Source organism: Halyomorpha halys, unplaced genomic scaffold (assembly GCF_000696795.3).
Source record: "Halyomorpha halys isolate HHAL.00 unplaced genomic scaffold, Hhal_1.1 Scaffold1047.1, whole genome shotgun sequence".
Taxonomy (NCBI): domain Eukaryota; kingdom Metazoa; phylum Arthropoda; class Insecta; order Hemiptera; family Pentatomidae; genus Halyomorpha; species Halyomorpha halys.
In genome coordinates, this window is record NW_027113517.1 from 322,358 (window position 1) to 347,862 (window position 25,505).

The 25,505-nt window shown below is 29.4% G+C and overlaps 2 protein-coding genes across 2 annotated transcripts in view; one reads left to right on the top strand and one right to left on the bottom strand.

Moving 5' to 3' along the window:
- LOC106688057 (retinaldehyde-binding protein 1) overlaps window positions 1-18,485 on the top strand; it is a 25,268-nt gene extending 6,783 nt beyond the window's left edge. Inside the window, exons 2-8 of the mRNA XM_014432331.2 lie at window positions 12,469-12,633; window positions 13,255-13,414; window positions 14,732-14,793; window positions 15,362-15,555; window positions 16,182-16,298; window positions 16,693-16,786; window positions 17,269-18,485. Of these exons, the coding sequence (XP_014287817.1) occupies window positions 12,483-12,633; window positions 13,255-13,414; window positions 14,732-14,793; window positions 15,362-15,555; window positions 16,182-16,298; window positions 16,693-16,786; window positions 17,269-17,453 (963 nt within the window). The 5' untranslated portion in view covers window positions 12,469-12,482 and the 3' untranslated portion in view covers window positions 17,454-18,485. The remainder of the gene's footprint in view (window positions 1-12,468; window positions 12,634-13,254; window positions 13,415-14,731; window positions 14,794-15,361; window positions 15,556-16,181; window positions 16,299-16,692; window positions 16,787-17,268) is intronic.
- A 988-nt stretch (window positions 18,486-19,473) lies between these two features.
- MED27 (mediator complex subunit 27) lies at window positions 19,474-24,512 on the bottom strand. The gene is made up of 6 exons (XM_014432330.2): window positions 24,146-24,512; window positions 23,102-23,246; window positions 22,909-23,033; window positions 22,703-22,796; window positions 22,209-22,415; window positions 19,474-19,696 (listed from the first exon to the last, which is right to left on the bottom strand). The coding sequence occupies exons 1-6, from the start codon at window positions 24,316-24,318 to the stop codon at window positions 19,562-19,564; spliced, it is 879 nt and encodes a 292-aa protein (XP_014287816.1). The 5' UTR covers window positions 24,319-24,512; the 3' UTR covers window positions 19,474-19,561.
- Window positions 24,513-25,505: the final 993 nt, after the last annotated feature.

Genomic DNA, 25,505 nt, shown 5'->3' on the forward strand with positions numbered 1-25,505 from the left:
GTCTAGTAAATGTTGCAATAGTCGGAATCTACGAGCAGTTTCTTGTCTTTTTAGTCTTGTATGAGGATTCCATGTCAGTCGTTTGTCGAGATGTATACTTATTGCTAAAATCAGTTTTTAATTAAAATCAGTTTTTTTACCTTCTTTTTGGAAAAGATGCCTTTGTGAAATAACAGAAATTTTATTAATGATGTAATAGTTCCTTTATTTGTACTCATACTAATTATTATTTTTAATGTATATACCTGACGTGGTGGCCCGATCGTTTTAACACACTTGTCAGCGCACATTTTTCCCCTTTCCCTTCCCAGGGTGTTGTGTGTCTTATTATATTTATTCTTAAATGGATGTAACTACGTGAAAGCGATAATAGTTATGCGGAATACTGCTCGATGAAGTTAACCAATCCCCTTCATTCCATAATAGTAATTGTAATTTAATAGAAATGTTGTAACAGTCACAAGAGCGCTAAATTGCAATTTTCTTGCATCAGTTCTTTGTCATGCTTCATGGCCTACTTCTTAGATAAGTGAATTTTAGTAAAATGTCGTAGTGAGTAGTTTTATCCTTCTCATCAAGCAGTATTATTACCTTAATGAACCACATTAATTGCAAATTACATATTCATCAGAATGGTATTAAGTTTTATTTTACTGAATGATTCCTGTTAAGAAAATATAGTACTTTCCACAGACGGTAATTCTAACAATTATTAATGTCTATTTTACTGCAGAATTAATTTTATATTAATTTATACACTTTTATATTAATTATATATTAATTTTAATTTATACACTAATTAATGAAGATTATTCATAGCATCTATAAATACATGTTACTTAATACAGGATTGATAAATATGAAAGTAATGCAGCAAATAATAAACTATAAAAATAAATCGCTGTTGTTTCGACATTTTATTTTTTATTTCATCTCGTTGGTTTAGAAAATATAAGCAATAACATAGTGCGGCTGGATAGCTTCATCTGAGTAAGGATTCGATTAAGTGAACTAAAAAGAAACCCCTTAGGACTTACTTCCTTCCCTAGTTATACATTGTTGGGTTTATGCTTAACCGCTTATAAGACTAAACAAAACTAGTGCGGTCGCGCTTAATACGACTTTCACTTACCACACAATATAAGTCCCAAGTTTTGTGTAGATTCGTGCTTACGTTATCGCTATTTTTGTTTTTTAAACAAAATCTAAAGACCAAGGAAGGAGAAAAGTATTAACAAAAAAATTTATTTTTCTGTTGCCGCAGAAATTCGCTCATAAGAGTTTCTCAAGTTGAGGATAGCGAATAAGTTTTGTTCCTACCAAGAACACAATTGTTTAATAAAAGATAACACAGTGGTAATGCTTAATGTTTAAGAACAAAAGAAGGCTTTGAAATCTACTTCAACTCATTAATTAAAATTGTAAAATTAAAACAACGACTTCAAAACTTCATAAGAAAGTGACCATTTTCTTAAAAACAATGAAGAATCAGGATAAGATGGATTTATTACAAAACTGAATGACAATTGATTAACAAAAGATTAATTACTAAAGCCGCTGAAGATTTCTAAAAATGTTGAGAAATTACCAGTCGTCAAATTAGTCGTATTAGGACATCCCCTTAATAAAAAGGGTTATTATTTCCTGTGACCTACATGATTTGCAGTCAACTTCTACTCAACAGGTTAGAATCACAAATCGATCACAAAATAACTTAGCAGAGTTTATAGGAACTAAACATGACGGTCTGATGATGAAGTATTTGATCTTCCTAGGTGACTTAAGGCGGAAAGTGAATAATCAGCGTTTGCTAAAAAAAAAATAAATAAATAAATAAAATAAAGGCTTAAAAATCTCTTTCTATGAGAACGAAATGATGACTAGCCCCAGAGAACAACCAAAAACAATAGAAACAGAGTGTGAGAAAATCAAGATTGTAAATTAACTTAAATATCATGGAGAGATCATAAACATTAATGGTAGAGAAAGTAAAACTAAATAAACTAAATTTCATAATAAAAAAGATTCACAATGATAAAAATCACTCTACGGGTCTCTAGGTCAAGCATTATGCTCCTTAACCAAACTAATTGTCATTTACGATGTACGTTTCCAATCTAACAAAGCATCTAAAAATGAAAAGAGGATGTTTGCTAAGAGACCACCGATTCAAAATCACAAAACAAAGGTATCAATTAAAATTCCATCAAGAAATTTATGAAAGAGTACAAAATCTGGATACTGCAATTACAAAAACGAGATTAAAATTTTATGCACACATGATACGAATGAGTCTCGAATGGAAAGAAATTTTGAAAATTCGTAGAATATGAAATGCTTGAAAGATTACCCAGTATAACTCAAAGGGGAACTTGAGAACGTTAAATTATGAACAGAGATTGTTTAAAGACGGTAATGTTCAGACAGGGGATAGAAAAAATAAAGGTTCTTGTATTGTATTTTTGAGATAAAATACAAACTGGCAAATAATGGATTAAAAAAAAGGAAGCCTCTTGGCTTTAAAAAAAAAAAAAATGAAAGATATATTTAAAAGAAAGGAAGAAATAGCATAGGAGATAAAGGAGAAGTGATAAGTAATATTTGGGTGGTCTCTGTGATGACCAGTTGAGTCATTGAAGATTCATTCAATAATTTTTCTTTTTTTTTTCAACTGTCATTATTTTTCGTAATGACTATTCAAAAGGACAGAACAAAGTAATTTTGTTAGGTTTTCAGTTAGGCAAAAATAATTATATTAATCCGAATGATAAGAATTCGTAAAAAGCTGCAATTATAAAAATATATATACACATTGATACAAAAGATGAATTAAAAATCTCCTTTAATGTTGGTTAAAAAATACAAATTACAATAATCAGGAAAGTTTAGATTCAACACAATTTTTTTCCAAATCCTTTGCCCTGGTCCCATCGTCTTAAAACTCAGCGTGTAATCGATCTTTATCCTGAAGCAAAGGATGAACGCAAGCTGTCACAGCGCCTAGTGACATAGATTGTGAAAGGTCTTTTGAAAGCGCTAATAGAGCTTGCCTGTGTATTGTGTCTTTGGCGCCTCAAAGAAAGGCCATATTTTTTACACAAGTCTTACAACATTATTGCTAACGAAAATTCATTTCTTACAACACTGGCATGTGTCTAGATGATCGCCCCAACGAGCATAGGCTTCAGAAAAGGAGACTCAGTAATTTCTTATTGAAGAGTTTGTTTCAGTTTATGCTTACTACCTAGTATTTAGTACCTAGTATATATACACTCCGAAATAGTGAATGAGGTATAGTCATTTCTTTAAGAAAATTTGTACAGTATGAAAGCACAGTTAAATTTTTAATGTAATTTTCAAGTTCAACTTTTGAATGACTTCTCCTAGTCCAGCTCAGTAAGCATTGGCCCCGCAAACTTAATGATTACCTTCCTGATATCATCGTATACGAAGCTGAACTTTAGCAGGCGAATGAACTTAATCAAGATCGTATTTTTTATCAAAGGTCTGTTCATAAGGCCTTGATTTCAAAAAGGAGAGCAAATGAAATAATCAATTTACAGAGATACAACTGTTGGCAACTTGTAGAATTATCAACCAACCGGTTACCACCGGACTAGACCACAAGAAGAATGATCTGCAAAAATATCTAAAGAACGGATTGGCTTTCGGACGTATAGGTCATATTTTGTTGATCATGCCTGCAAAATCGAGGTAGTTGTGATTCACATAGAAGTGCACAAAGGCTATGAGTTTTCTATGTAGGCTGAGCGAATCCTTACAGAATGTTCGGAATCACGAAAAAAACCATCATGAGTTTATATAATAGTGGTTGGTATACGATTCAAAAGTGAGATGACAGAATTTCTCATCATTAAAGGTCTCAAGCGAGGGTTAACTGAAGATTATTCCTATCTTGAAATTTTTTTAATATGTGGAGAAAGAAATGGATTTGTTGATGGAAAGTCTATAACAGTAATTGATGATTCCAGATGCTAGAACTATATGGTAAGGAAGTTCTTGGAGATACAACATGGAGTCTGAAGGTGAGCTAGAAAAAACAGAGTACATGGCGTTTCTTGGAAATATAAGTCTTGGACAGTTGGGAAATTATAAGAACCCAAGGATTTAAACATCATGGCAGGTTGCATACAGAAGATGGAAGATGATTGGAGCCTTGAATTCGAAATGAACATAAAAAAACTAAAGAAAAGCATTTTTTTCCCTTTTTGGAAAGTGTAAGCCTATATTCATCTGAAACGCGGGTGATTGCAGAAAAAAGAAGAAAAACATTATTAACAATAGAGATCGACTTCTGGAGACGATTAACAGGCTCCATATGTTTCAAATAATTCGATATGCAATGTGTACAACAAGAAGAAAATATCTCATTTGCTTGCAAACACTTAAAGAGAGTGTCAGTGGAACGGTGACCAAAAATAATCTATCACACATCACCCGACAGTAAGACGAAAAAGAAGATAACCCAAAAAGAGATGGTTCAAGAATGTGGAGAAGTTTATGGATCCCAGAGATATTTGTTGAGGAGACTAAAAAGGAAGATCGGAAAAGATGGAAGGACCTTTTTTAGGACTGAAAAACAACTTACAACTAATGTTTTACCAAATCTTGAAAATAAATTACTCCTCTTAAGCACCCTCCTTTCGCAGCTCAGCTCTAGTGTATACAGTGCCAATGTCAATGGTCTAGTATCAACAATCGAATTCTTAGGAAAACAATTTTTGTCTCTTTTGTAATTCTATATATGAACTAACTTTGGATTATAAAACAGTCGTACTGTATTATTAAAATCAAACTGGTTCTATTCCTAACAAATCCCAATGAATAGTTATTGCAACAACATTAATAGCTTTAGGCTTAAAAGAAATCGTAAATTATTTAATTATTTATTGCAGAGAGGTGATTACAGAACACTCGGAAACCAGAATTTCATTTTGCATGTCATAGTGATTGGCAGAACGCCGTCTAGGGCCAGTATTACAAAATGGGTATGAAGAAACATTGAGCACAGTGAGGTAGTTTTTAACTTGAGCTTGAAGGAGTTCCTTTCAAGTACCAAAATATAAAACGTATTCAAACTTAACATGTAAATGGTTCAAGTGCCATTGCGATTAAGTTTACCTAAATGTCAATTTTGACACATTTTTGTTTAATTTAAATTTTTTAACAATTTTGAAGAGAGTACAGTTATTAATTAATACTGCAGTGTAACTTCTATATAACGGAACCTGTATATTACCAGCAGGTTCCGTTATCATTTTATCAGTTACATGAAGGAAGTTAAATATTACAAGTGGACCGCTATATAGGGGCCATTAAGTCGTACTTTATTAAAATAATGCCAACTTCTCTGTTCTTTGAGAACAAGAAATATAAATTTTGAATTAATTTTTTTTTGTTTGAAGTCAAATGAGGGAAAAATTAATGTTCAAACAACTAAATTAATTTTTTACATTATCTTCGTTTAATTAAATATTTTCCATTATGTATGATCTGGTAGTGAAAGTCTACTTTTTAAGATGGTAGGCATTAAAAAGTACGTTGTCACTCCATTGCCATTGTTATTGTACCATACAATTGTCTTTTTCTTTTTTTTTATCTATGACAAATATATAAATAAAATAATTAATCAAATTTAATTTTAATTAAAAATATATGTATTATGTTAAACCTAACTTCGAATGTAATAAACAATTATTTTCCCCTTGTTCACACTATTATACAATAGTTTGATTTACTTTTAACAATTGACAATGGTGGGGAATAGCCTCGTGCAAAAGACATCCCTAACTTTTACAATGTCATAATTATTATAAAATCAATAAATAATAAAGATAAATTATTGAATAAATAAATAAACAAAAATTATAACAGTTGTGTAATTGAAAAATGAAAGAAAGAAAATAGAACAGATAAAACAAATAATATTTATAGAATTAATAACTGACTTACATAATGAAAACATAATGGACCTCTAAGAGTAAAGATTTTTAAATGTTTAGACTGATCTTTCACTTAGCAAAGTATTGCTCTAAATCATTAAGGTAAAATTAATACATTTAGCACTGAGCAATGGTCCTTTGGCAGGAACCAAATGATATTAAACCAACCATTTGGCGTTCCTTGCAATAAAAAATATCAAATATTTCATTAATGTGACATAATGTTAACCTACAGCATGTTTTAAGTATGATAAGAAATTAAAAAGGAACATATATCAGAAGACAATGTATAAAATCAAATATGAGTTCAAACGAAAAATTTAAAATTTAACTGTTTTCAATTTTAGGATTTTAATTAAACATTATACACATACATAAATGCAACTTTCGATGAAATAAGTACATACATTAAGTACTGGGCAATGTTCACCTCCTAGGGGTCAAATTAGTTTCAAATATTTGTCAATACATACATACATAACAATGAGTATTGTTTTAAATAAATTTTTGAGTTATTTTATTATTATTGCCATGATGATGTTCATAAAAAGAATTATGATTTCATTTTATTAAAAAGGATAAACTAAAACATAAGGCGTAAATCTGAGCATGGACGTATCCTAACTTTTCAGGATATCACCTCTTTAGCAATTTATCGAATTCGTATGTTTTATTAATTTAATAGCTGCATTTTTTATAGAATAAAGTATTATAAACATAAATCTAGGACTATGAAACATAAAAAACGCCAAAAATAAAAAATAAATATAAAATGTGGAAATTATAAATTTGTTTTGATCCCAAGTGATGACTGATTACTCCGGGCGTTAATCGTTAACCTCCCTCTCTCTTTTCTCAGTTTCCTAAACATTATAAAATTTAACAAATTCAAAATTGAAATAACTATCAATTTTAAATCTACACCATAATTAAATAGTAAGGTTTCATAGGAACGCTAGTTGTTTGTAAATTGTTTATATAATGAATCACGAACCTTATTCCAAAAAAAGCATAAATAGTTAGAAGGTTTTATCATGAATTAGTATCGGCGAAATGGTTGTTGATACAGATATTTAAACAACTCTTGATAAAACATAATTATAGTTAGTATTATACTCAATGTTACTACATAATTATACTCAATATTATTAAACGAGTTTTCAATCTATTTTTAATGTTATTGGTCTTGAATCACATATTTTTAAGCGTATTGTTATAGTTAGTTTTTGTCCTAATTTTTCATAACTCAAATTCTCAGTAGTCTCATTTCCTCAAAAAATGGCGCCCTGGACAAATACCAAGTTGGCCCCTTTGTAAATCAGGACCTGCGTGGAGGTGATGGTATATTCAACGATTGTTGAGAAATATCTCCTTAAGATGATTGATATGACAAAGATTGAAATGCAAATTAACCTTCTGAGCTCGTAAAAAGCTCCATTCGAAAAATATTGACCCAAAAAGATTTAAATTGATTTTTAATTCTTATCTCAGTGGTCCCTGACCGGAGTTGTTCGAAATAGTCTTAGTATTAATAAATCAAGTTTTTAAGCAATCCAAATATCTTGATAAAAATAATTAATATTCCCAGAGCCATATTACAAAATATACTTTGTTATCTTCACTTTATTTTTATCAAATGTTAATGCAGGTGTTCCGCCATTTTTCTACTTCAACCAAAAAGACTCCGCTACCGAAAAAAGGTTGAGAACCACTGACTTAAGTCATAACAAAAAAAGTTCTGTTGAGGTAATTTTTATAACAAACGAAAATTGCTCTACCATTATCGAAATAAATCGGTTTGAGACGGGACTAAAAGTAACAGAATAACGGAAAGAGGAACGGTCGTTACGCGATCGTTTGCGTTACATCAGAACGGAAGGCCAAGGCCACGAACTGACACACATACAGCCATTTCGTTTTTGTGAATGAACTTTACCGAAATTCAAAGTGGTATTCATTAAAAATCGATCCACCAGTTTTTCATTTTAAAATAATGAGAATCGTGATGACTATAATTTTCCGGAGTGCATTCTGTTCTTTAATGCTATGTACAAAAACTGCATATTTAAAACTTGCAGAATGGTGGCACTATTTACTTATGATTAGCCAACGATTTATGTTGATAAAATTTGCTATGTTTTATGTTAAGTTGTTTGTCTTATGTTTTTTTTTTTTTAAATATGAATAATAAATAAATCAAAATTATTAGCTCGTGGATATCTGATTATATCATATAAAATATCCATTTTATATTTTATTTAAATAAATAATGAGTTTATTGAATAATATATGATAGGAGTGTACGAGAATATTTTTCTTAATCCTAAAATTATAGTTAATTTTGCATTTTATGCTCAATATCTTGGGAACTATCTACACCTTGATCAATGTGCATTTTAAAGTTGAAGATATTCATTGATATATGAGCCATTGTAGAGCCATACATAGCATGAAAGCTCTTATTCCCAGGAAGAAAATCATATAAATTACTTTTGGGTCTGTCGCCACCAGTTGCTTATTTTTTTATTTGTCTACTTTTTATATCTAATCCTACGAATAGGCAATATAATGTATTTATTATTGCCTTTTAAAAAAAATTATTTGGATGAATACCGTAGTTCCTGTTCTTTTTTTCTACTGTCACTTTATAAACTGTCCCAAAGCTATTTATCAAGGTTATCAAAAAGTAACCACAGTCTGCGGTACGGTCTATAGACTACGTTAAATTCAATTTTTTTTTTTTTGTCAGAATCAATAAATATCTCACTCCTATTGGAATAAGAGTTTCATGATAAGTCCCAAAATAATTTCACAAATTGGTGATTTATAGTTTTTCGAAAAAAAAAAAAAAATTATTGTTTTTAGACAAACTATATCTCTTGAAGTAAAGAGCTCTAAATAGCTCAAATATCAACAAAGTTCCTCTACTTTAAAATTCCCATTATCATGCTGTAGATAGTTTTTAAGATAAAGGAATGAAAAATTAACTAACATTGTAGGTTTGAAATAAAATTCTCGTACGCTCCTGTAATTTACTATTTAATAAACTCAGATTCACTATTCAAGCAAAGTAGCTATATATGAAACATTGAATATTTTTAACGATAAGATTTTAGTGAATTTTCGTGCCATTTTGGTGTCTATAGTCTACTAAAAAGTTTTTTTTTATTAAGCAGGAACTATTGGCACAGGATGCACGATTTGGTGCAAAGACTTTGGGAACAGAAAATATAAATAAAACACTAAAGATAATTGTATCAGACTAATGACCGAATGGTCGTAGTAGCAGAGGTGTCACCTTAGCAACCTCATGTCTGCTGGTTCTATTCCGCTCTAAGCGGGTTCACTTTTATTTTTATTTTTTGTGGTCCAACAAAATGAAAATCCGATCCTCCTACCCTGGTTAGAATAGGTAGGTTTAGGTTATCGTTACCCATATAATAACTCCCCGATATATCAGAAATGACCAAGCAAGAATTAATCCAACACTATCTGTCAAATCTGAAACATCAAGCGTGGAGGATTTGATCACCGTTGAAATAATTCTGAATTTTGATTTTCAAACTCACCGCCTTCTTCTTTCTTGGCTAACGTAATTCGGAATCGAGACGTGACGCTTCGAATTACATGCCTAAGAAAAACGAATTGTTGAGTTCTCCAATTGTCTTGTAACATAATTTGTAATTCCTCACAGCTGTTATAGGGATATATTTGTATTTGAGCTTTTTTAAAACCTCTTGTAACAAATGAACAAGACCTCTGAATTCATAACAAGAGGTAGCGAGCCGAGATTGAACTCCAGGGCCGTTGCATCAGAACTGTCATGGTTCTTACATAAGGGGCCACGACTGTTTGCCTGTTAGATAACTCTTCAGACGAGGCATATGACTATTATGCCAAAGGTTGCAACACGATTCAATACGCTCGATGCTATGGTTTAATGGCCTTTTTAACATCCACGTAGTAAAAACCAGAAAAAGATAATTTCAAATCAGGCGGTGGCATAGATGAAAATATTTGTGCTTTTACAATGCTAACCTGATTTAATAAATTTACAATAATAAGGTCCATGTATTGTCTACGACATGGCAGTATTCTTTGATGATTAAATAGAAATAAGGCTTAAATAAGCTAATAAAAAATTGCTGCATATCTATCTATTGTTCTGTAGCTGTAAAAATATATCTTTATATTTGTTGAAAATCAATGACCTATATCATCATTGAATAATCTATTATTTATAAGATTTCACTCCATCAGATCGAACTTAGCTATGAACGTTAGTAAAATACTTTACCACAAGAGCGTATATTTTTATAATATTGGGTCGTTTCATATGAAATGCCAGTTTTCACAGGAAAGGTTATTTAAGGGATAATTTAATTAATTAACAACTTTATGAAATAAAAACATTTTAATTAAATATATTTACACTCATTGTCTATATATTTTACCCAACGTGTTATCAACTTTTCCATCACAGAACTGAAAAATTCAGGTTTTTTTGAAGAAATGTAGTCAGAAAATGAGTTCTTGAACTAAGAATTATTTTCTAAATTTTACCTTTAAGGAAGTTGTCTAAATTTCTGAACAGATGGGAATCTTTTGGAGAATAAGATGAGTGGGAAAGAACTTAACATAGCTCGTTTAGTTCTTTCACTGTCATTCGTGAAACATGAGGTCTGCTGGCGTTGTGTATGAGTGCATACCCATCCGCTCAATCAATGCAGGTTGTTTTTTTGACATGGTTTTGATGCATTATGTCGATAACACTGCAGTACGGTGTGGATGATTTAATCTCTGTGTACAAAGGATAAAATGAATGATTGATTTGAATTTCTGAAATAATATAAACAAAACTTAACAAAAAAAAAAAGATAGTGGGGTGGTCCAGTGGATAATGCACTCACCTTACTAAGGGAAGAAAGGGAACTTCTCAACCTTTACTACACGGTAAACACATATGGTTCTTCTGCTGACATTAACAGAAATGTGAAGCAAAGACATGAAATATTTGATAATTTATCTTTTAGTAAAACATTGAACAGTGAAAGAGAACAAGACTGTAGCCCGGAATGGCCTACTCATTCCCTACTTATCGTGATTCTTGTATTTTCTTCAGTGAACTGGCTACCGAAAATAACTACAGCATTTTGACCGGATGTCGATGTCGTGTACGCACATATATATTTTTTCTTAATAAAAGAAAAACAATCGCTTTTTACCTATAAAACAACCAATTCTATGCCGCAATAACTGTTGGATTTTGAATTTAAAATTTTGCATATATCATTAAAATTAATTTTAAAATTTAAAATAATGAATTTAAGACGACATATTCAAGAATACTAAGTTGAACAGAGGCTCATATTTTCAGTTTCCATTCCACTTTCTCTAAAACTGTCAATATTTCAATTATATTCATTCAATCATATTCAATATTTCTTTTCATCCATTTTGGTGTAGGTAATTACAAATATTTTGTGCTAAACTACAGTAAACAAGTTATTTAGGCATAACAATGGAATTGACATACCATACTGTTTTTGTTGTTGTAATTTTTCAGATTTTTGAGGGTCTTTATCTCTGTAGTTGTTCAGAATTTTCAAATATATTTCATGTAAAAGTTGCAGCAAATTTAGTACTCTTTAAAATTTTTAATAATTTTGTACCCTCAAAAATGTATTAGGAAACAAGTTACCAAGTAAAAGTGTTATTTTTCAAGATGGCTAATTCAACATTAATCTTATCTTATACATGCTACCAATGTTACCATCAAGCTGGAAACAACTTCTTAAGACTACCCAAAATAATTTGAAGATCAGTTTTGATAAATTTTGTATTAATAAAAATTTTTGTTACTTGATTATCTTTAAATTTTCTTAAATTAAATTCTTAGATTTCAAAACATGTTTTTTAAAAGTTATTTTGCCACATATATATTTACTAGAAGAGATGACAAGACCAGAGAGTTGTTACTTAAGTAAATTCTTCAGCTGTATTTATTTGTGTAAACAGTTTTCTCCGAATTGTCAACCCTTTAGGAGGATTTTTTTTATCTACTATTTTATTTTGATTTGTCTCCTCTGATTTTGTTAACTGAATTTTGATATTGAATTTCCAGTTTCATTTACTTGTATAAACTATCTGTCCTACGAGAGCTTTTTTTTTTATCCACAGCCAAATTTCTTTTGAATTGTCTACTTGGATTAATTTTGTTGACTTTTCTCTTTTAAAAAGTTATCCAAGAAATTAGTTTCTTCCAAAAATATTTTCATACTTTTTCAGTTTGTTGTTCTAAACACTTGAGAATATTCCTTAAATTTAGAATGTTTTGATCTGTTAGATACACCATAATAGATGATATCTGTAGAAATAATGTATTTTTATCTAGTATTATACTTTATTGTTTGATGAGGGTATTTCAACTTAATTTATAATTAGAGCTATAGCTGCTAATTCTTTTTTTTAATTTTATATATTTTGATTTTCTATTTTATAACAGACAGAAGCAGTAAGATGTGCCCTAGTTACAATGGTCCCCTGTCGGCAGCCACCCTTCAGATAGCCCGAGAGGAACTACGGGAAACAGACAGCTCCAGAGAACAGGCATTGCAGCAGATCAAGGATTGGGTTCGAATGAATCCAAGGATAATATCCTGCAGACAAGGTTGTATATTTATACAATTTAAATTTACTGCTTCTTATTGTAATACAAAATAATCATGGTTATTCATGAACAAAAAAAATCCATTTTTAAAAATTAAACTTAATTAAAAAAATTCTTTACATAATTAACTTCATTTTGATGCTATTAATTAGCATTTTTATATTATTTCTAGAGACAAAAACTTTCAAATTACCTTCTAAATTAGGAAGTCCATTTAGGTTCAAACTTCATTGTTATACTATGCTGCAATGAAAAAAATAAAGTAAAATCTGGAAACATAAACTACACTTTTTTTATTTTATTCATTTGATCTTAAAAATGTTGTGATAACTTTCTTTTTACTGAGTCTAGGTTTTTTAAGAGAAAAATATCTTCGATATTTTCAGTTTAATTTTGAAACAGGTAAGAAATTCTTTAATTAACAATTTTCAAACCTATTACAACAGTAGAAGTCATGGATTCCACTGAATTGGGAACTGTTGGCATAAATCCTACAATATTTTTAAATTAAATTTATACATTATGGAGCAAGTTGTGAAATAACTGGCACAAATGGAACAACCTAAACATAATATACAGTTAGTAACATTGTTAATATCTAACCCCTTGATTTGTCCATAGATGATTCTTTTTTTTTGAGATTTCTACGTTTCAAAAAATTCAGCATTCCGATGGCACAAGAAGCTCTAGAAAGGTATCTTCTTTTAAGGCAGACAATATCTCAAGCTTTTCATAATTTTGATTGCCATCTTCCAAGAATGGAGTACCTCATCAATAACGGGTTTGTATTAATTTTTTAACCTGTACACTTATTCAATAAAAAAATATGATCAAAGTAGGACAGACTATGTAATTACAGAATTTAAATCTATGACACTACAATGGCCATCTTACCTACATTTGGTTGGGAACTCTTTCTTAAAAACTAATAACCCAACTCTTTTATAAATATAATATTTTAAATATAAAAAATTAAAGAACAAAATGTTATTTAATATTAATAGGGAATAAATTATTACATAAGAAAAAATAATACTAACAAAAAAGAAAATCCTCTCAATATCTTACTGATAAGATCTTATTATATTTTTTACTGACAATCTCTTTCTTAAATTTCAAAGTTGAGTACATTCCTTCTCAGGAGACTGAAGATTATTAAGGAAAGTTAAGAAAGGGAATTTACATGCTATCGAGATGGAATGATTTTGAATTTTATTGTGGAAAGATAGATACAGATTTTGGCCGGATCTCTTAAATATATAAATTCATAAGTGGTATAATAATTTGTTAATCAAGTCGGAGCCACTACCAGTGGACCCTCTGCTGTGCTGTAATCAAGGTGCTGTCCAACTACTGCACCTTTGGTTTTCCAGGTCTATAGGTTGGGACTAACCAATCAAGAATCTAATACTATTGTATATACTGCATTTTCAGACAGAAAATAAACTTCCTAAGTGCTTAAGAATACCATTTTAGCACCTGTTGGCTATGGTGATTCTCTGCTGTATTTCTTTCCCAACATAATTTTTGGGACTGACTCAGACCCCAAGTAACTCAGCACCTGCTCAAACCTATACTGACCAACTTCAAAGGATACTCATTTTCCACCCTAACTGCCAACTTCCGTGTTCTTAATTTTTCACATGTTCATAACTAAGGCAAGTCATCTATCAACTACTTCTAGATTTGAAAAGCCCCCTGTAGGTGTCGTCATGATCTCAGTGTATCAATGTCATCAGGATACACCAGTAACTTAACTGATGAGTAGAAGAATATAACTGTTGTTTATATAAACCAGGCCCTCTAGTTACTTTTTTCTTCATGTAGATTAAATGAGAGGCATGCTAGTGAAACTCTCTGCTTCTGTCCATTATTTGATTTGGAGCTATAAATAAGTTTAGGACCCTCTTGTACCACAAATTTTTAATGTTGCATAGTCATTATTACGAAGCAGATCACTTTTTTCAAAGCTCCTCCCTATTTAGTGTAAATAAGATTTAATCTATTATATATTTAAATATACCTTTACATTAATTAATAATTCTAAACATATAATATTCTTATTAAGTTAACTGATTCAAATTCCATATATTCTTAGGTACATGTTTGCTAGTCCAGGCAGGGACCAACAAGGCAGAAGATGGATCATAGCCAGACCAGGTACAACTTAAATTCTGTTTCCTTATCTTAATTATTACATAAACAAATTTATTTTTATAGCATGAATAATACTATATACAAATAGTACTTGTGTAATACCCCCATTAATAATAGCATTGAGCTTGAACTCAGGAAAACAGCATTTAATGATATTACGTTCAATTGAAAGGTTTTTTTTTTCAATCATACCTTCCCACTTCTTCACTATTTATTTCATTTATAGATGAAGTTACGACCAACTTTGTCCAATATCAAAAAGTCTTTCTTTATTTATTTTTTTAGTATTTCCCATTTAGTTAATAGCTTATATGTACTATATGCATTAAACTAATAGTTTTCCTACACAATTAAAATTTACATTTTAAATATTCTTTAAAATATTATTGCATAAATAAATTAAAGCAAAACTTCAGCTATTAATGGAAGATGAAAACCAACATCATTATATCTATAAAACTTATGCTTACTTGTTTTAGTTTATAAATAGTTGACTAGGAACAATTTAACTAAGGATAATTATTCACAGCACTGATCTTTCTCTAGTTTAATATTATATCGATTACAACAGGAGTCTTTGATCCTTACAAATTTATCAATGAGGATATGTGTCGGATCCATGGAATAATTTATGAAACTTTGATGGAAGAAGAAGAAAATCAAGTAAGAGGATTTGTTCATTTTGCTGATGGTGCAGGAGTGTCGTTTCCTTATTTGACTCTATTTACACCAAAAGAAGCAGTAAGAATAGTCAAAAATGGAGAGGTAAATTTTCACCTTGTTTAACTTTATTCTATAAATAACATAACTTTTTCATTAAATATATATAATGAGGTATATAAATGATTCATTTAAAGTAATCGAGTATTTTCAAAATCTTTCTTGGATTATAAAAGGTCATTGCTAGATACAGGCAATTTGAAAGTTTATTGCAATTAAAAATAAAAAAATCAAAGGATTTTTCAATTTAATGAATAATAATCATGATGACTTACAGACTCTTTTATTCCACTCAAAAATTAGCCAAAGATTATTTTAAATTTGTTAAGAAATATTATTTGACTACTATTTAAAAAAAAAAAGACAACTGATTTGACTTTCTTTTTTTTTTTTGAGAATGGCCGATCTAGTATTTAATACATAAATTATTATATACGTTAGTATTACATATATTTGGCATTTATTTCAAGGATATTTGAGTTTGATTCAGAAAGGTTATAGCAAACATGCTTTTTCTTCAATGTATATTATATATATATAATATATTATATATTTCATCAAATACTAAATTTATTGTAGTTTTTATTATATCAAAATAATATTAACATATACTTTAATATTTCTTTCATGGTAAAGTACAGTATTTTAAATTTGTCTAAATGATTTTACAGCGTACTCTTCCAATGAGGCATAAAGAAGTTCATGTTATAAATGTTCCACAATCACTGAAATATGTCTTGGACTGGGGGATGACCTTAATATCTGATAAAATTAAAGAGCGTGTTAAGGTATTTAATTTTTCATTGATACATTTGTATTATTGAATGAAGGTATTACAATTTTCCTTTATACAATTATATTATTGAATGATATATCATGAAAATACTAATAATAATTAATCCATTGGATAAGCAATAATCGACTACCTTCCAGCCTTGATCTTTTTATCAATTATGAGCTTAATTAATGTTAATTTATTATAGTAATTATGTAGGGTCAGTTTAAGGTGAATTATAATAATATATAATGAATTAAAAATTTACATGACATTAACTATTTTAAATAATTTTTTTTTAAATGTGATTCACCTTCATTATCATACAACTAAGTATGTGCTCATTTTGGTTAAACTCTCACATTTAACCACCTTAAAAGCTAATTTTAATTTACTTTATGTTGCAGATTTACACATCTATTGAAGAAGCACTTAAGCAAGTAGATAGCAGCATGTTACCAAAAGAATATGGAGGAAACATGCCAATGGCAGAAATGATAGGTAATGTCATGATTATTGTTTGTATTAATGTATTTTATCTAAAAAAGAAAAAAATAGTCCAAGTGAAAAGTCATTTCATATCAGAATAGAGCTGTGAAATGGGGATCTCCAAGGCACACAAAAATTAATTGGAGAAAACATTTTTGGTATTTAGCAATACAATCAACTTAGGCAGTCTAAAAATTCCAATAATCTGAAGTGGCAAAAAAAAAAATTAGGGCAGTCTTGGTAGTGTTCAATAGAAGTGAAACTTCTGGAAATGATAATTTGAAAAGATCAGGCATTTCTCAAGGCAACTAGCTGAATTTTTTTTTTATTATAATAAAAGTCTTTGTGTAAAAGGGCTCCTTTTTACACAAAGTCTTTTATTAATCAATGTCATTGAACATCAATTAAATGTCAAGTCAATTGAATGTCAACTCAATCTATATAAATACATAATACTGTTAATATAGTTGATATTGTATCTTCTAATGTTACAGAACTGTTTAAACAAGAACTAGAAGCCAAGAGACAAACCCTCATTGACAATGATAAGATGGAAGTCTGCCTCGATCTTTTCCCAGAAAATGCCAAAGCAGGTGCTGTATCAGCACTTAAGTCAGGGTGCAACCAATATCAGAGTAATTTTCATTGTGGAAGTTTCCGCAAGCTAGAAGTTGACTGAAACTAGTCTGGTATTCATTACAGCAATATTATTAATTTTTTTAAAACTGTTATTTATAAGTATAAACTACGCTTAATACTTTTTTTTACTCTCTTTTTTATTAGAAGAAATTTCCTTTTTAATAGAAAACTGGAAAATTTGCATAATTTCAAACAATATTTATTAGATTAGCTACCTCTCTAGTTTGATAGTTTTGACTTTATCATCTATTATTCAATTAGTTACCATTATGATATTTTAAATGTGCTACTGTGATTTTTATCAATTTATTATATGTTCATTATTTATTAATATTCTTGTTTCTGAAGATTGTCACAAACATTTTTAGTTATTTTTGTGGAACATCTTCAATAAGTGTCCTATTAATAAGGATCGACAGCAAAAGTACAATAGAATGTAGAAATATGAAAAGCTTATTTTGATCCATTTTTAGGCAATAAAATTTATGAAACATTTGAATACTTTTTGTGGACCAAAATGTTTCATAAAGATTCTATTCATTTTTTTAATAATTACAAAATGAAGTCTTCCTATCTTGAGAAAAAGGGAGAAAATTTACAATGATTAAAAAATTTATTTGCATGGGATATTATATTTTTTCTCAAAAGAATTGATTTCTTTTCAATTATAACTAAAAAAATCGTTGGTTCAGTTAATTTAATACATGAAAGATGAAGTTCCATATAATTTTTGTTTGTATGTATATACATTATGAGCCTTTTGTTCAAGTGTTTCTAAAATCTTACTTTAAAACTTAGACAATGGTTATAGCCTAGCTTCCTGTGGTGGATCAGTCCAAATTGGAAACTTCCCAATGTATTAACTCTTATTTGCATAACATGTAATTGATTAGATGTTGTATTAAACAATTTTTCTAGTTTGAATTAAACTAATACTATAAGTTCTGGTACTATTCCCAGATTATATATAATCAATGACTTATTGTAAAAAAAAAAAAGATATAATTAAGAAAATGTTAGATTATGAAAAAATTCCTATTGAGCATAAGGAAAAAAAATTCTTTATACATTTTTTTATATAAATATATTACAAAACAATAAACGAAATAATTGTATTTTTACCCTAATCTCCTTAACTTAATAACTAAAATAAAAGAAATCTACCTTCTAGTGAAAGTAAATATGAAAAGAAGACTTTCCTTTTTAGTAGCTACTTGGGTATGCTTTGCCGGAGAGTTAGGCACCATATTTTAAAAAAAGTTAGGTATAATAGTATACAAATAAAAAATTACCTCAAAATGTATTTTTTAACATCTTGATTTGTAAACATTCTTTTGCTCAAAGGTATATCTTTCCCAAGTCGGCGAAGGAGGGAGAGGGATGGTCTTCAAATGATTCCATTTGTGGCTTAGTGGTCTACAGATATGGGTTAGATAACAGTAACTTAGGGGTTATGTACATTATTCAAGACAAAAACCAAGATTGAATTTCCACAACTGTTTAACAAAATTTTAAATTTTCATAATTTCAATATTATGCACCATCAATTTGCTATAAACACCTGTATAGCCCAGCGCATGGTAAGGTGGAATAAAAAATAAATTAGAATAACAAATGAAATTTAAATGGTTAAGGATAAAACTAATTAATTAATGTATGAATATAATCATAATAATGTAATTGGTACAGTATTCACTGTAACGACTAACTGGTGTTACTCCATGTAATGCCAAGAAGTTGCTTCAAACCAAGCATGTTCTATAAACCAAGCCCTAACAGTTTCAAAAAATTATGTAAAATACTTTTGTTTTAAATAGTAAATTTTAGTAATTTAAATAGTAAATTTTGTACGTATCATAGTACACATCTTTATGAGCCTTAGCCACTTTCTTCCTGAAATTTAAAAAAAAAATAATGTATGCCTGAAATTTTGTTTCTGAAATCCATGTTATAATTATGTTAATCTATTAAATAAAAAAAAAGTTCACTGACCTAAAAAATCAAGTACTTGACTATACATATTATATGAAACAAAAGGTGAAAAATAATTCCATTTAAGATATAAAAATGATTTATTTAAAAGAGATCACAACTTTGCTTAGTAGAAGAGAAATTAAACATATTTATATTTTTAAAATACCAAAATTATTATAATTTGCATTCTTCATGAAAAGGTTCAAGGGTCCTTAAATCGCGCCAAGTAGGGGGGAGTGCACAGTGAAGGTGGCTCCCACATTTTTTGCATGGCTCACTGAAGAGTGTTATATAACTATGAAACCAAGTCTGAAAAAGTATAAATAAATACCAATTAGAATTCATTAAAGAAAGAATTATAGTTAATATTTACATAAGTAAAATAAAAAATTAGTGTGTAACTAATAGATCTTCAAGTAAAACTTGTTCTATCAATAGAAATGAAGAAATAATCCTATTATTTTTATTTAATTATATTAGTAACAATAATTTAATGATATGTAAGGAATAAATAATGAATTAAAAAATAAATTTTTGGTAAATATTGAAGTATAAATACAAATACACTTTGATTGTTGTCCTACTAGACCAACAGGTGGTCCACAATAGGCTTGGGGGGGGGGGAGAGAGAGAGGAGGCTGTGGGAGGAACAGACAACACATATTTGTGGATATATTATTACAACTATTTAATTAATTATATTCCCTGATGTTTGGGTGCTTGCTGAAAGGTTTTAACATGCAAAACAACTATTGTTTAAATTATATCCTGACTAATTATATTCATTATCATTATACCTTTCATTCTCAACAAACTCTCAGAAAATATTTCAAAATTAGGTTAAAACAACTTAATTTTCAAATATTTTGCGAAAGGGTCCCCCTTTGTGACAAGTCAGGAATGAGAGTGGATCCAATATCCAACTTAGTGGTCCGCAGAGTTAAATAGGTTGGGAACCAAATTCTGTTGGTCTATTATGCGATGATAATGGGCAGTGAGACTTCTAAGGGATCTTTATTCCGATATATCATCAAATGATTAAATCTTCTGGAATATCATTTGGTAATAAGGAGATAGATTGCTGAGGATGAAAGGTAAGAAGAATAAAATTAGTCGGGATATAATGTAAATAATAAAAACTGTGACCAGCAGAGCTCCGTGGCTAAGATCTTCTTAATTTTGGTTTTGAAAATAGATGAAAAGTGCTGAGAAGTAGAGAAAAAAGTTAAGATTCTCAAACAAAATTTCTTGGAGAGGCTATGGAGGTGTGAACAACCACGAGAAAAATGGAGAGGGAGAGAAAAAAACAATTGAGTCCCCCACAAAGAACGTCTCTAACATCAACTCAATCCACTCAATGTTGAGATACTCAAAACATTTCTTCAATCTCAAATGCATTGGAGCTGCACTGTCAACGAGCAACAGCATAAGTTTATATCTGGATCAATTTATAATTGCCAATGATCAAGCCAATTAATAAAGAAAAACATGGTTGGGAGTTTAAAGAAAATTAACATTTTTCCCTCAAACGAAAACTTATCACCCATACTCATAGAGCCAACTACTATTGCAGAAAAATAACTTATCTTGCATAGCTCTTTGTAAGTGTAAGAAAACAATGTGCAAACATTTAGACTAATAGATTTATATTTTATATATTAACATTAAAAATGTTCTGGTCTTAAAATATAAATTCTGATTTGAATTTTTTATGTTTATTTTTGTCTTCTGAGTATCATTCTCATTCTTAACTTTTTAAGTACATTAGTCTGAAACATTCTGACCTAGGAATCTGAAAATGACAGGATCGTAAGCCACATACTGCACTGACCTAAAATACTTTTCTTCCTGATTGCTGTGTGATTTGTTACTAAGTGCTATTATTCAGCAATGATACTAGGAGACTTTGACTGAAATCAAATGCTTCTAATCAAGAAGCACGTATTTGACATAGCTTAACATTTCATCGGTTTAGAAGAAGACTGATGAGATAACTCAAAATAATTTATTTTTATGTTTACACTATAAAACGACTGCAATTGGTCTATATTTTTATGTGGAAGAGAGTTACAAGTTGTAATTCTTACACCTGCTAGATAGTGCAGTAAGAATATAATAAGTAAGAATTGTAAATCTCTGCCACATAAAAATATAGACAAATTGCAGTCGTTTCATTGCAAACACATAAAAATAAATTATTATGAGTTGTTACAGTCTTCTTCCAAATTGACAATATGTTAAGGAGCTCTAAATAGATTGGAACTGATTTTAGACCATTATCTGTCTACTTAAATACTTGTAATGTAATAAAACATGCTCAAACTTGAATAATGAACAGTTTGAGACCAAATTTCAGTCTCTACAATGCTCAGGAGCCGAGTTAACGGAGAAAGCTCATGAGTAGTATCTCCACTCCCATCTCACCCATTGCGAAACGTCGGAAAATAAATAGTTGTAAACTATTTTTGTTTCTCTTTTGACCGCAACCCTGACCATCTTCTTATATAATAATACGCAATATAGTACACAAATACAAATAATGTTATTTGTTTTACTGAATAAGTAATTTTAAATAAATGTTGTAAGTTATATTGAGATTGCAACAAGAATACAATCATGTTATCTTCTCAATTAAACAGAGACAATTAAGTATAGAAATAATTATATCATATAAAATTGACTCATGAATATAATTTTAATAGCTTAGTGAATGAATGAAAATTATTTAATATTAACAAAATACTTTATTCTTATAAAGAAGCTACTTTGATCAAATCTATAATGAAATGTCCCCACAGTTAATAGAGAATAGAAAAATTACCATGAAAGATCTAACAGCCAATTCAGGTAGTGTAGGTGAATAGAAATGCAACATTGCAGCATGAGAATTTTCTGTGATTTTTCTGAATACTTTATGCCTGGAATCCGCCCAAAGATCAAAGGCTTCACCATATCCTTTGACAACGACCCATTCAATCATAAGACCCTTAAAAGCAATGACTGCTTGAAGTACACGTCCCAAGGAGACCTATTTTAATGCAAAAACATACATCATTATATAAAATAATTTATAATATTATAACTTATTAACGAAGGAATATGAATAAGTTTATAACTTTTTCAATTGTTATATCTCTACCAAGAAAAAAAAAGGAAATGGACTTCATGACTAAGATAGTACTATTAAATTTATATTAAATAAAAGAGGGGAAGTCTATTTTTTAATCAAATGTTAGAATTCAATTCCTTAGATATTGCTGAACTAAGAAGTTTGACCGGATTTATCTTTAAAAAAATTAATAAATTAATTACTACCTGGAGAACAGCATTGGTTGCAAACGGTCTTGAAATTGACATTGTCATGTCATTAAACTGCCGATCTATAGCTGATATTACAGTATCCACTGCTCTGAAAAAATATTAAAATAGTAATAAAAAATGTTCAACTACTAAATAAGATATAACTAGTCAGGATATAGAATAATTATAGTAATGATAATAAGCTAATTATTGTTACTCACTGTGGAGACACATTGTGGCTACTAGTCTGAGTTCTGCGCCTTTTGGCACTACCTGGATTCATGTAAGATCTTTTCAATGAATTTTGGCTAAGCAAAGCAGCAGCATGATTGCTGTACTCATGAATCTGTAATTAAGTCTTATATAAAATAATTATCAGTAAAGAATGAAATAACATAGTTATATTTTACTTACTTTATCAGTCCATTTATAACTTAAAACAAGTTGGCTATATAATGCTTGTCTTTCTTGGGTACACTCTTGGCTAAGAAAGTTTGTATTTCCAAGGGTAAGTGGTCCTGGTGGTTGCGACAAATTATTAACTGCTTGTTCAACATCTCTAAAGAAAATAATAAAATATTTATTTCATAAAATATTAAAAACTTAACAGCAGTATATTCAATCAATTGTACTTAAATAAATAAAATTATGGTTATAAAAAGGAAAATTTTAGGTATTAATTATTAACTTCTCAATAATTATTGAAATTCGCAATACAGTGGAAATATTCTCATATAACCACAATTAAAAAAAACCGACAAAGGAATAAGCAAAACTTCCTCGTACAAACTAATAACCAATAACTCTGTTCGATAGATCTCAGTGCTATCTTCAATGAGACCAATTCAAGCCAGTGTACATTAGGGATTAATACTTGCATTTCTATTGTACATAACACACATAAAAATCTACAAAGAACCCATATATTGATAGCTACCTCCGCAGATGACACTGCCATAATTACTAGATATCAAAAAGCAATATTGATCTATAAAAAATAACCATAACTTAAAGAATCAATTTGTTAACTGATCTCTTATAAATGTAAATGAAAACTCGGAGGTGAAAGAGCTACCAAGAGGAGAGATAAGAAGCTCATTTATAACTTAAGGGAAGATGTCAGTAAAGAAAAAACCAGAAGAAAATAAATAATCTAGATTACCAAAATGCTTATTGTTTAAATTAAAAATAATATAACACACAAATTTAATTTTCTATACATAATAACATCATCAACCTGTTTTTAAACGCATTGGGAAAACAAAAACAGAGATACAGAGAAGTTAATTATTTAAGTTCTTGAACAGTAACAGACAATTTAACTACTAAATAAATTAATTAATAGAATAAATGATACCCATTACATATAGCTACATATATAATATTTATTAATTGTAACATGCTGAATTATTAATATATGAAATATATTAATAATTTAATAATCAATTTTTAAACTACCTTAAATGGTGTGTAACAGCATTTAAAAGTTCTTCTATTTCAGACAAAAACTTAGTGTCTCTTCCTTCTTCTCCATGGTCAGCCCTAATACCATTTGCTAGTGAATTAAATATTTGGCCAACACTACACCGAAGGACTTTAACTGAAGTTAAAGCAGCATATAAATTCTCCATAGTTAGCAGTTCATATGTCAAAATCTATATGACACCATTAAAGATAATTTCGCATTTTTAAACCAAATATTTACGCTTTATAACAAACTTATTATTCTTAATTAATGTATTATATAGTAAAATTAATCTACAAATATCCTCAAAACAACTACTTCCATAAGATATATTCAAAAAAGAATATTACAGTTAGTAAACAATAGAACCTCCCCTACAATGAGAAAGGAATGGAGTGAGAACTAAGAGGATAAACTCAAATAGTAACTTTGATCTAAATGTAAGGAGTAAGGTTTTCTGATTCAATTATACTATCTCCCAGGAAAATAATTTTTAAAAGGCTTTTATCTAAAAAGTAAAGACTTTATTAGTTTGTTCATATAATTATTTTATTAATGTACTTTACGTTAAAACAACAAGAACAAGTCTAGTCGAAGTTGGTTTGATTAAACCTTTAGCAATAAATTTATAAAATTTCATACTCATCCAAAAATATTTAAATATTTTCAAAAATAACAAGTAAATCGAAACCATAAAAAATATTAATTCTTTTTTTAGTACCGATTTAACTCCAAAGCTCTTCTGGTAAATAAAACATTTCTATAGTATACTTCCTATGGTGATCCAGCTATTCTGTATGCAGACGATATTGTTCTAATTGTCAACTTCATGGAGAAGTTGCAGTAAGCAATGACGGAATGGTGGGTACAACTCCGTAGAAAATGTATGCTTATCAGCACTAGCAACAGAAAGATCCTACAAGTTGGAAGGGTAAAGAAAGATGATCAAATGTACTGTAATGGAGAAGAAATAGAAATTTCCACAGATTTTGTTTTCCTCGGGACAGCTATGGAGCTTTCGGAAAAGTCTCCTACCAGATTTATAATGCTGCAATTGGGAAGTGAGGAGTAAGCTTCTTCTTCCGTGCTACTACAGCCCAATATGGTTCTTGGCCTCGCTAAGCTTTCATCAGGTGGTCCGGTCCTGGTCACCGTTCTCCAGTTTCTTACTCTCACTAGTGTTCAGGGGGTCAGACATTGACCCTTATTAGCTTTTTAACTGACCTACTCATTGGTTTTTATAAATTAATTTTTTTTTAAATTATCTGAAAAGAAACAGCAACATATTTCTCATTACATAGTTTATGTTTAAACTTTGTTATACATTTATACATATGGATACATATATAAATA

What these genes read in the sequence shown, in the direction of transcription:
- MED27 (XM_014432330.2), bottom strand. Translation starts at nt 24,318, where the DNA reads ATGGAGAATTTATATGCTGCTTTAACTTCAGTTAAAGTCCTTCGGTGT. An exon ending in GCTGTTACACACCATTTAAG is followed by an intron (nt 23,247 to 24,145) that starts GTAGTTTAAAAA and finishes TATTTTCTTTAG; the next exon opens with AGATGTTGAACAAGCAGTTA. An exon ending in CAACCAATGCTGTTCTCCAG is followed by an intron (nt 22,416 to 22,702) that starts GTAGTAATTAAT and finishes GCATTAAAATAG; the next exon opens with GTCTCCTTGGGACGTGTACT.